Source organism: Gobio gobio, assembly GCF_949357685.1.
Source record: "Gobio gobio genome assembly, chromosome: 15".
Lineage (NCBI taxonomy): Eukaryota > Metazoa > Chordata > Actinopteri > Cypriniformes > Gobionidae > Gobio > Gobio gobio.
The window spans coordinates 17,768,013-17,781,543 of NC_137108.1; the positions used below are offsets into that span (position 1 = coordinate 17,768,013).

General features: G+C 37.5%; 1 protein-coding gene across 2 annotated transcripts in view; it reads right to left on the reverse strand.

Moving 5' to 3' along the window:
• The window catches only part of LOC307138564 (syndecan-2-A-like), a 42,607-nt gene extending 30,646 nt beyond the window's left edge, over positions 1-11,961 (reverse strand). The window contains exon 1 of one of the 2 annotated variants that reach the window (XR_013818039.1): positions 11,630-11,913. Coding sequence is in view for 1 of the 2 variants with exons in the window: in XM_079836933.1 (XP_079693059.1) it covers positions 11,630-11,689 (60 nt within the window). In the remaining variant the exon portion in view is untranslated. Of the gene's footprint in view, positions 1-11,629 lie in introns of both variants that reach the window. The other variant, XM_079836933.1, reaches the window with a different exon arrangement.
• Between the last annotated feature and the right edge of the window lie 1,570 nt (positions 11,962-13,531).

Genomic DNA, 13,531 nt, shown 5'->3' on the forward strand with positions numbered 1-13,531 from the left:
CTATGTACCATTGTGTCGGTGCACACCTGGGGCTCATGGGCTCTTATTTGAGAGTCCTCTGGAGAGCTCAGGTAACCCATTGGGTCATGAAGTGCACACCTGGTTATTCAGACCACTGATTTACAGCACATAGCACACCTGAGCTCTCACATACAGTATATCATGTTCACATGAGTGGACAATGAAATCCGAGAACTGATACAGCGACTTAAATCAGACAGATGGGTCAATCTGTATAGTACAAATCATCTGTTATGAGATCTGTTGTGGGGTCAATGACAAAAAGACTGTCCAAGTTAAAGAAAAGAAAAAGGCTCTTCTAAATGAACTCTTTGAAATCATGTTGGTTTTTGATACAAAAAAGTGAAGATTCTAAAAATGTCATGTGGTGTTACCATCAAGTAAAACGTAATAATATATTTTAAGTGTACACATTAATCGTTACATTTTAAAATATATTTTTCAAAGTTAAAAGTATTTATTTTTTACAATTATTTGATTAATTAATTAATAAATATAATCAAATTTTTAGCGAGTCACACCACATGACATTTTACACCAGAACTACCTTGCATATAAATCAAATACCAAGAGGGGAAATATATATACACCAAGCCAAAAATGGCTAAATATTTAGTGGTCTTTTATTAGTCTTAACCATTTTAGCCAAAATTGCACAAATACCATAGATAAAGTTACTGTGCGTGGAATAGCCTTCCCCTTTGTTTTCTTAAATTGTTTAAGCCGTATGGGTAAACTTGCTGACAGCTTTTTACAGGAAGAAGAGTGTTGTTCCACTCAATGTTAAACGGTTCATGAATTGGAAAATGTCTCCCAGTTTGTTTGCATTTAATGTGAGACCAAATATTCACTATAATGTTCCAATCTGGCCAAAACATAAGCCTGATGGACTTGTTCTCAATCCACTTCTTGGCTGTCTTTGCAATTTGGGCAGGAGCATTGTCTTGTTGAAAAATAACATCTGATCATTCCTCTTTAGATAACAACTTTTCATTTGTGGGAAGCAAGCCATTCTGCAATATTCCCCTGCACTCCAAAGCATTAAATTACTTTTCACAGTGAAGTAGCTCCCCAATACCAGCAGCTAAAAAGGCTCCGCACACAATGACACCTCTTCTGCCATGCTTCACTGTGCTAGAGACATTTATTATTATATTTCTCAGCAGATCATCGAACACACCTCTCTGTAGCATCACCATGCAACTCATGTTTCATTGTGATTCATCACTCCACACACAATTTCTCATATTCTGTCAAAACTTCTTTCTGTCTTTGATGTTGAGCTGAGACAGCAATGGCTTTTTAAGTACATTTGCTTACATTTTGCTAATTTCCTGACCAATGATTTGTGGTTAAAGTCAATTAAGTGTTCAGCCATTTTGGGTTTGGGCTTTTTTTTCCCAGTAGTGTGTGTGTGTGTGTGTGTGTGTATACACCGATCAGGCATAACATTATGACCACTGACAGGTGAAGTGAATAGCACAGATGCTCGATTGGATTGAGATCTGGGGTATTTGGAGGCCAAGTCAACACCTCAAACTTCTTGTTGTGCTCCTCAAACCATTCCTGAACCATTTTTGCTTTATGGCAGGGCACATTATCCTGCTGAAAGAGGTCACCGCCCATGACCCTGTAGACTGTTCCTTCCTTGGACCACTTTTGATAGATACTGACCACTGCAGACCAGGAACACCCCACAAGAGCTGCAGTTTTGGAGATGCTCTGACCCAGTCATCTAGCCATCACAATTTGGCACTTGTCAAACTTGCTCAAATCCTTACACCATTTTTCCTGCTTATAACACAACAACTTTGAAAACAAAATGTTTGTTTGCTGCCTAATATATCCCACCCACTAACAGGTGCCGTGATGAAGAGATAATCAGTTTTATTCTCTTCACCTCATAATGTTATGCCTGATCGTTATATATATTAACTATTCTTTTTAACAATTCTGAACTTTTAATTAAAGTATTCTGCAAATACAGATTGTTTTACAGTGATAATAGGAAATTAATGCAACAAAGAATGTTTTGGCAGTACAGCAGCTCTAGAAGTAAGTCATTGTCCAGCTTAAGTACGTTTTTGAATGATTCATTTCCGTTGTAAAAATCATTAGTTATTAATTCAGGGGCCGCTTACACAACACTGTTTTCAATTGAAAACAGAAAACTTTTAATGCGTTCTGGCCGTTCATTTACACAACAACAGCGTTTTGGTGGCCTGAGAACGCAAACTTTGGAATACCGTTATTACTCCATGTAAACTTCAAAAACGTAAATCTGTGAAAACGGTGACGTAATGCACATGCATATTATGTGTTTAGTCTATAGGCATGTGCGTTTTAATACGTAGTCTTTCTTTACAAAGTGACATTGCCAATTGCTTGCATGGGATGCATCGTTTTTAGTCATTTCCATCATTCAGGTGTCTAAATTCATTTTAATTCAGAAATTATGATCATCAAGAAGTGTCAATGTATGTATGAATTGGATTTTTAATGTATTTTTAAACAGATTATTAGATCTGGACAAAATTTTTTTTAATTTACTGTGGAATAACGAGGAAATAGAATAAAACAATCCAATAAAAATAATAATAATTTGGTAATAATTTACTCACCACATTCAATTAAAAACATAACTAACTAACTGCCCGGATGCATCTATGTTTAGATATGTGCAAGAAGCTCAACAGTACCAGTCCTCCATTATCTTCATTACACTTCCCCTTTTGTGTAAACGAGTAAATTAGTATTTGTATTTATTTTAAGATCCTTTAACAGGTACAACAAGGTGTAAGATTTTAATGAAAAAAATCACTTGGTGCAACAACACAGCTTGACATCATGCTGTTGATCAGCACCTTCAAAAAAGACAAATCTGAGGCATGAGCCTCCCTCATTCTGAGCAGCGTTCCTCCGTCTGTGCTGCTGGAGGACGGCCAAACCAGCTCCCTCTGGAAGGATAACCAGGCTCAAATTTACTGCTTACTTCTAAAAACTGAGCAGACTTTGGTGGAGTCTTTCGTGGACTTTACTCTGCGCTGCTCCAAAATAGCACAGTCAGTATCAGACAAACTTTCGTGAATCTTGCAGACTGTAAATTGTTCAGACTGTTTTCCGCATTCCAACGTTTCTAAAAGGGAAAAGTATTACAAAAAAAAAGGCAAAGGAAACTGGGGTAGAGGATATTCTGGAACTTTACAGGAAATTACATACAGAAGTTTTCTGTAAAATTCTTAGAAAAATAGGGGACAGATCATTAGATTTACTCTAGTCCCAAGTGTACACTTGATCGCCTAAAGGTATTTATCTTTCTAATGCCTTCTGTAAGACAGTCTGCTGGTTCTTAAGCTATGAAAAATCTCAAATGAATATCAGAAATGTACAAATATAGAGAAAAAACTTGCACATTCTTCACTTCACATAAAAATCCACCTATAAAACGTCAAATGCTTGGCCCATCCAAAGAAGCTTGTTTCTAAAAAATATGCCTCAAATTCCAAACAGGCTTTGGTTTGGTGGATAAAAGTGTGGTGAGGAGGGAGAGAGAGGGTGAGGAGTGAGAGATAGGTGGAGAAAAAAATAAAATAAAATCAGATCAACATTTTGATGTGATATGTCAGCTTAAACGCTGATAAAAATGTATCGGCCACATGAAAGCCTCACTATCTGGAGGCATCTTTTGTGCTCATGCCCTCTGTCTGCAGGGTGCTATCTGGCTAAATAAAGTTCAACAAAACAAATCTAAAAGCAAAAAGGGTGATTGTGAAACATTACAGAATCCAGAGGGCTTATTCCCCCCACTAAATTTAGACTTACTCTGTGGTGGTTGTACCATGTGTTAAATGTTTCCCAAAGTCCCTTCAGAAGCTAAAGATCATGAGTGATCAGATTCTCATGATGTGGATTTGACATGTTAACTCTTTCCCCGCCATTGACGGAAATTTCTGGCTTTCTGTGTTTTCACTGTTATACGGTAGGGGGCACTATTACACATCTTCTGAAAGAGTACAGAATCTCCAGGTCAAAACTAGGGATTTTAACCGATGACCGTTCGACCGATGGTTGACCGTATCAACGTTAACCGATCAAAGTTGTCGGTTAAAAAAAAAAAGTGATCTCTAAATTAGGCTATTATAGACAGTGGACTAAACGCTACTACAGTTAGCCATCTCATTCCAAAATCTTTGTGTGAAGTGAACAAATCCCTCACACTCGATTTTTCATAACTCGCCTGTTTGTACTTAATAAACCAATAAAAACATTTGGCGCGAGGTCACAGCGTTTGGGTTTGCACGCTCACAAGGTTTGCAAAAAGTAAACAGGCTAAAACACTTGAGGTTATTGTATACAACATTCCGCATAAGATGGGCTTACGTTTGGAAATATATTACATCTACATTTCAGTGGTAACACATAAGGTGTTGATCATCATCTTTCTTTATTATTGTTAGCACTACCTCGGCGTCTCTTCGGAGCTGTCATTTTCCTAAATGAGCCGCGGCAATGTTTCAAATGAGCTTCTAACGCTAGACAAATGCCTTTATTTTCAACGCGATCACCTTATACCCAAACCATTCCGAAACTAAGGAGCCATTTATCCTCCGATTACAAACAAGCTCCTCGGCTCCTCGGATTTTAAAAAAGTGACGTGAGTGAGGGAGGCGGCGGCGCCGGGACAGTGTGTGTGTGACGCCGCATTCACACGGGGCTTCGGCGTCAACGCTTGACGGAGGGCGTGGCTGAAGCTTGCTGCTGACGCGACCGTCATAGTGACAACAGCTAATCACATTACTTGCCGCTTGGACCACAACACAACACAAAAAAGCGCCTTTTTTGACAGCTAGTCTGTGAGACTATTTTGTGTATGAAAACTGATCACTTTAATATTTGATTCCTCATTTGGCAGGGGGATAGCGCCTATTTGAACCACACATGATATGATATGCTGCCTGTCATTCAATGATAAACAGAGTACACGGACGGAATACAAGCATGATACATTCCAGATTCTCCAACCCGCCGAGAGCGGGAGGCAGAGCGGCAGAGAGATGCGACAGAGTTGCGAAATTGCAGGCACGGCTTGCGGCTGTTATTTCAAATAGCGCAGCATATTTTAAACTAATCGGTTAACCGGTTTCAACCGGCTAATGAGGCTCAGTGGTCGGTCAAGAAAATGTTTAGTTTTCGCCATCCCTAGTCAAAACACAGGGGAAAAATAAGCAGAAACATGTGATATGTAATCATATGTATTGGGCTAGACGATTAATTGAAAAGTAATCGAAACCGGAATTCAGAACCTCGAACCGACATAATTTTCCTATGTCGGTTATTTCGTTTTTTTTAATCCTGTTAATACTTTCCCGTGTGTAGGTATGTGACTCCGCCCCATCCAGTCACATCAAGAGCAGTTTGCAGGCACACGGAACGATTCAGGAGCAGTTATCTTTATTTACACAATCTGGATGCTCAGTATTGCAAGGCCAATTGCATGTTTTACACAGTTTATTTTAAAGGTAAGTCGATCGTTTTTATATGCGCTGCTACACGCACTGCACACACAGACAGCACGCACAAGCCCCGAAGCGAGATCACATTCACTTGCGTCCTCGCGTTTAAAGGCTTGCCAGTTTGAACATTCAAGCGATTTTACACCATTCAAGAATATGGAATATGGAATACATCTCCGTTTAGTGCTCGCGAGCTGAGACCAGATCACTTTCACTTGCGTCCTACTGAAAGTTTGGCAATTGTATGTGTTTTAAGGCTTGCCAGTTTGAACATTGAAGCAATTTTAGACCATCGGATGTGTGTCATTATTTTGAACTAATGCGCTGATGCATTGTGACACACGAACACTCATACAGACAGTAGCTCGGACATCAGGTGAAGATCGCAAGTGCAGAGAAACATTCAGGGGGCCATGAAAATTTTGTGAAAATTATCAAAAGTGCTGGTGGTGGCTGGCAGCTTTTTTTAAAACGCTGGTGGGGAAAGAGTTAAAATGCCTCCAGATGAATGATGCTCAAAAAGAAACCAGTAAAATCAAAATTGACCATATTTACTTCCGAACTGCATAATGCATCTTGTTCTGAATGATTCTTTTGAAAAATATATTTTATCAAAACATAACTATAACTATTCTAAAACAATCTAAAACAACTTTCCTTTACCGATGACATCACTTAGCCCGCATAGGCTACTTGATAATGTTAACCAGTAGCCAAATAGCTATTTAGGCATTGCTTGAGCACATGCACAAAATGCTGATTTCTGGTATGCAACAGCTATTTTTCACAATCCAATTTCATTTTTTGTATTTGCAGTTTCACTCGGAAAAAAAACTTGACATAACAGAAGTGAAATGGGTTGCAAATGTTTCATGTATTTTCACAGCAATGCTCATTAGGGATGTTGCTGGCAATCTACAGGAGACAGATTTTAATGAATCCTCTGTGTAGATGAGAGATTTCCAGATATAGCTTGAAATATATGATATTATGCACATGAACAGTCCTTGACAGCTGTTTTACATTGATGATGCATCTTTTGCTACGCAGTGTGTATCTGATGATTGGACACACTACTTTGCAATTGACGAGTTATAATTATTCATACATTTTGATTACATAATAGAATTTAGCACAAAAAGTACTCAGAGGGATTCATAAGCAAATAGCGAAATGCCCCATAACCCAGCTGTTCTTACACTTCCTCTGTTTATGGCTTTCGCCGCTAGTATTCCACAACACAAGCTACTCCCACAGAGAGAGAGAGAGAGCACAGGAACATCTGCATCTTGTACATAAAACATCTGGCATAGATGTTTCTGCATTCTGGACAATAGAAGCACATCCATCTATGGGATTTATGCAGGGCTAGGGACTCTCACGTCGACGCATTCCTCCAGAGTCCTGCAGACAGCGGCCTAATCTGTCTGCGGTATGCAGGATCTGCTATGTCAACACACTGGCATGCCATGGAGTGAAACACCTATGGAACCATTAATCACTTCAGGACAATATCCTCATGGTTTTATCAGATGAGCTATGACAAATACAGGCACAAGAAAGCATTCACCTTCATTCTTTTTTAAAGTGCAAACTAAACACACCTACACAGCACTGATTGACAACGCTCCTGATTTAGAACTGTTTTTAATGCGAGTGGAACCCACGTAAAACTGTGAACAGACATGCACAGGGAGCAAATTTACCCAGTGTTACATTTCCCTTTCGCAAAAAAAGTCTGTACACTGTAAATACAGATGTGTTTCCGAAAGCACACCCACAACAGATGAGAATACCACATGCCTCTGGCAGACACACAGCACTTTTCAGATGCTAAATTGGTCTTCAGTATGGATAAACAACACTTGGACTGTTGGCACATTTTTATAAGCACTTTTGCCTTGTACTTTAATATATCATGACATTGTGATGGAATAATGTTCCAAAAAGTGCAGTTATCATCTATTACAGCTTTTGTATACTCAAGAGATATTCTCAACTTAAAAAGTGAAGTAAATTCACTATAATTAAAATGAGCCTACACTCTAAAAAATAATTCAGTGGCTTAGTAAATATCACAGTAATAGTTAACTTTATTAACTTAATAAAATCTCTAAATATCATTTACTTGATGTTTTGAGTTGAACATACCAAAATAATTGACTAAAAATCCAACAGTTAATTTTGTCTCAAATTTACAGTTATATTTAAGTTTTTTTCACTTAAATAATTTAGTGTTCGAATAACCAATTATTTATTTAAAATATACTTAATATATTTGTGAAATTTCCATCAAAATATTTGAGAAAGGAGAAATAAATCGATCTGTTTCAAGAACCACAAATATTACTTAATTCAAATCAAGATTATTAATCTTTAACACACACTGAAGAAATGGAGTAACTGTACTCGATTATAACACTGCACCCCTCCCCCGCCCCTTGACGTGACGACGGCTCGATGGTTGAGGGAGGTTTCAGGTTTGTGTGTTTTATTTTATCTATTAAATCATTACTGTGCTTAAAATAATTGTAATTAATGCAACACAACATACAGGGACGCAATGTGAGTCACCTAAACGGGTGTGGCATCTGTCTTTGAGGCCAAACACACGACTTTATTCCTTAAGATAATGAATATAATTAATTTGGATGATAAAATGTTCTTAAAACTGTGCACTGTTTGTTTATTGGCAGGTTATGGAGTCAGGCGCGTTGCAGCATCTTTGAGCTACGAGTGAAACGCAGGACGACGGTTTGAAGTTCAAAGTCCACCCGCAGAGCGCGAGTCCATCTCAGGCTCGAAAAACAGCGCTGGTACGGTGGAAATGGGATAACAGACAGGTTGATTACACTTGAATTACTTTACATGTTTAATTTTTACTTCTAAAATGTTTGTTACATGAGTTTAAATGTTGCCAATATTGTATACATGTCAAAACTGTAATATATGCTGTATTGCTGTACTCATCGACAATAAAGGCCAATGTCATGTATAAGTGTGGTTGTGTGGAGTATTTTACAAAGGTTTAGAGGAAATGAAAGTTAATATTAAAGTTATACTATAAGAGTAAATATTACTATGAATAAAACATTTTAATATTGATAAATATTGGTTTTTAAATGTTTTTCCTTCAATTTGTTCTACTCAATTTTATTTGTAAATGTGCTAAATGTAGTTACTCAGATCTACTTAATTTTTTTACTTGCATTTGTTCAACTTATACAGTGTATGTAATTGATTACACTGCTTTAAAATCTACTCAATTTTATAAGTGTAAAAATGTTTCACCAAAAAAATTTAGTAAATCATAGTAAACGTTTTTAGAGTGATCGGAGAGGCCAAAATGCTGATGTAAACTCTAAACAAACTTCTCTCAGGTTTATTAGTGGTTAATAAACTATTAGTGGAGTTCTGTAGTGGTTTGCACTGTGGGGTTTTACTGTATACATGTCATTCACACTTTCACTTCATCCAGCCTACCACCTCTGCAAAGTTTCCGTCTCTCTATCTCTCTTCCTGTCTCGTGTTTTATGTTTGCCTGTTGCAGGATTCATCACTAAAAGTGAATAAGCAGGGTTGCTCAAAGTGAATGACACATACAAGATGTGGGTGGATAGATAGATAGATAGATAGATAGATAGATAGATAGATAGATAGATAGATAGATAGATAGATAGATAGATAGATAGATAGATAGATAGATAGATAGATAGATAGATAGACAGACAGACAGACAGACAGACAGACAGACAGACAGACAGACAGACAGACAGACAGACAGACAGACAGACAGACAGACAGACAGACAGACAGACAGACAGACAGACAGACAGACAGACAGACAATATAGATAGACAGACAGACAGACAGACAGACAGACAGACAGACAGACAGATAGATAGATAGATAGATAGATAGATAGATAGATAGATAGATAGATAGATAGATAGATAGATAGATAGATAGATAGATAGATAGATAGATAGATAGATAGATAGATAGATAGATAGATAGTCAGACAATGGATATATAGACAGACAGACAGACAGACAGACAGACAGACAGACAGACAGACAGACAGACAGACAGATAGATAGATAGATAGATAGATAGATAGATAGATAGATAGATAGATAGATAGATAGATAGATAGATAGATAGATAGATAGATAGATAGATAGATAGATAGATAGATAGATAGATAGATAGATGGGTGGACATTTCTTTTCCTCTCAATCCAAAACTGTCTGCTTCTTCTATCCGACACAAACTTTTCTGAAAAATTTTCCATTTGCTATGCTAATTGAGGGGATCAGGAATTCAGATCAAACCTACATAAGATTCCATTCTGTGTTACAGCTATACACACACACACGTACACACACACACACACACACACACACACACACACACACACACACACACACACACACACAAACTGTCTGACAACATCTCTATTTCATGACTTCCTCTGCCTGGGGTTGTATATGCAGTCAGTACACAAATATTGTTCAGATACTGGCTCGACTACAGTGCACACAGGTGTTCTGAGTGGGAGTCTGTTTACGCCCATGAATGAGGTGTCAGCACAGTCATACGTCTGTCATAACACGTTGCCTTGCCAATGGGTACAGTTTATGTTTGGTTACATCATATTACGATGATACAAATATGTACGATTATTTGGTGGAACAGCGCAATAAGAAAGGCCGTAATAATCTGTTATCAACACTCACTCCCTAACAGTAAAATGTCAGCCATTTGTCCAAGAGGGTTCCCCCCCCCCCCCCCTTTCTTTCTCTGCAGTTATGCCATTATTTGGCTGTTTCCAAGTAGGACCAGACAGATGTGGCTTTGGATCAGGCTATGAGGACTCAAGGCTACACATTATGTGAATCCTCACTGTTGAGGAATTGAAAACTGAAATACATTCAAAGTGGAATGAAAAGAAATGAAAGGAATGCAAGTAATTGGGGAACCACTTATTGTCATTTTCATATTCGTTTCATTTGCTCCAAGAATCATGAAATAACCTATAAACCTTCTGATTTTCATGTAAAGCATTCCATTCCTTCTATAGACATGTTGAAATAAGATGCCACCTTTTAAAACAGATTGGTTAATACTTAAATAAGTTTGAACAGTCTATTTATTCACTATGAATGATTAGCACTGATAAGATGTGGTGCAACTCTGAGTCAAACTGAAGAGTAAAATCATTGCCAAGGTTAAAAAAGGATAAAAAACCTTATTTCAGGACGTACTGAAAACATGAGGGCAGTTGCTTCACTCGCACAACAAATCAATAAACAGGGTATTAGCACTGCGCAAAAGCTTTTAACAACTTCCAAACATCTTCCTGTAAAATTACACTGCAGTGGCTTGATTTTATTGCTTCTTTGTAATGGGCTTCATCACAGTCGAGAGCTAAAGGTAATTAACACATACAGATCTGCGTCCTGAAGCAACCTGCAAATTGCTTGATAGCACTTTGAAAGCAGTGTTGCTATTGAGAATCGATGTGCTGTGTTCATTGCTTTGCAGTCTAGTTCGCACAGAATGGTGAGACCTGTGGATATAGGAACAATCAGGCTCAGAGCTCTGAAACACCACAGTGGTTTTTAGTTTAAGAATGGGAAAAAGTCAACTTAGGATTTTTAGAGTGTAAAACTGGCTGGGAAACCTTCAAGCTCTCTCAGGAGGAGATCAGGGTTCATTAGCTGGTCGACTAAAAGCTATCTCAGTGGGCCAGAATATGTGCTCAATAGCACATTTATAAAGTGACATTGAACTTGAAGTGAATGTTCTGAGATGGAAAATCATGAGAACAATTATCACTTTAATATCATTGATCACGTCACTAATGTTGTTATACAACATTCTCATAATATGATGGGATTCACAGATCTTCCCGTTGACCAAGTTGACACTTTTGCTGAACCAAAAGGTGCATGTTAATAGTGATTAAGCAGTATAAAACAAGCACAAACATGTGGTAATGTCATAACATTACCACATATTTTATGATTATATATGGAAGTATGTACACCGTCCACCAACAAAAGTAACAACAAAAACAACATCAAACTCACCTTGTGGCCGGACAAGCAGACAGCTGCTGAAAGTGTCAGGAATATCCAAATGTTCCTCATTATTCCTCTTAAGAAGTCTTTTGGAAAGAAATCGTGGATGGCACTCGTCTGCGCTCCTTAAACCGGCTGCTACAGCTTCACCTAAAACACACACGCAAGATCCTTTCTCGAAAGATGTTTGGCGTTTTGATCCACCTGATCAAACTTCTCTTTTGCCTTTCCAAACGGGAACTACTAAGAGAGTATTGATGCGGTGTTGATATCTCGGGTCCATGTGAGGCAGCGCGGCTCTGCTCGGAGAGAGGATGAGGAAGAGAGAGAGAGAGAGAGAGAGAGAGAGAGAGAGAGAGAGAGAGAGAGAGAGAGAGAGAGAGAGAGAGAGAGAGAGAGAGAGAGAGAGAGAGAGAGAGAGAGAGAGAGAGAGAGAGAGAGAGAGAGAGAGAGAGAGAGAGAGAGAGAGAGAGAGAGAGAGAGACGGGGGAGGATTTTTGCGTCACAGTTGACTACCTACTTGGACCAGACTTTTTTCCGTCATTTCCGGCAAAAAGTGTGTCTGTGTGCATCTTACTCGTATTAAGACAGACTTCAGCTAAAATAAATAGCGAGATATTGTAAGATTAGCTGTTTTCGAGCGTGGTAACTGGTCCAAGTTAGTAGACCCGCTACCATAACCATCTGACGTTTTTTTTCTATGGTCCAAACCAGCTTCAAAATGTAAAATGCTCTTTACCAGACCTTTTTTACTTCAAGGATTCCTTTGTCCAATACAACATTCAAAGGTTCTCGTATCATATCTGATATGCACCTCTGGTATTTCTGTTGTAATAAAAATAAACTAAAAACTAGGCTATTTTCAGTTTAATGTTGTACATCTTTATTTTTGTGATTTGGTAACACTTAGGTTTCAGTAGTTAACTACTTTAGTTAACATGAATGAAGAATGAACATTAGTTAATGCACTATGAACTAACAATGAACGGCTGTATTTTTATTAACTAACATCAACAAAGATGAATAAATACTGTAACAAATGTTTTGTTCATTGTTAGTTCGAGTTAGCTAATACATTAGGTAATGTTAACTACTGAAACCTTATTGTAAAGTGTTAACCTTTTTGGCATTTTAATTAAGACTATGTTAACTAAAACTAAATTTGACTTTGACTTATTGGGGCCACATTTCGATGAGGCCTGGCCCCATGGTTGAGAGCAAATCGAGAAATCATCTATCATCTTACATAAACTGTGTAAATTACAAACCCATTACAGGCAGTGCTACACGTTTAATAAAATGTACAGTTTATCATAGGCTAGTTATTATTGTTTTGTTTATTTGCTTGCAACAACCGTTGCAATAATCCTCTATAGCTGTGTAATCAGCCACAACAAAGAAACAAAATGGCAAAGATTGCAAAATCGTCTTTGAAGGAGATCCTATATTAGTTACGTTTTACAGTGGCAACAATACCAGTCCTAACTAGTGTATTTTAGCTCAAATATGGTTGTTTATTCCTTGTCATTTCCAGTGCTGGGTGTAATGCATTACTAAGTAATTCATTACTGTAATTTAATTACTTTTCCCTTTACGTAAAAAGAGATTACTCTTAATTTTCTGTCATTTAATTATTTACTTATGGTGTAATTGCATCAAATATTGTATAGACTACAGAACAAAACAAAGGTGCATTTAACATTACATTTATATTATTTATTTGAAAGAATTAAAAGAGCAGTTTCATGTTTATCTTAGTGTTCACCTGGTCGAGGTTGATATGAGATTCATAAAGTAATTAGTAATAAGTAATGCAATCATTTTTAGAGAGAGTAATTAGTACAGCACTGTTGAAGATGTAATTATAACTAATTAATTAGTTATTTTTAATGAGTAACTTACCCAACATTG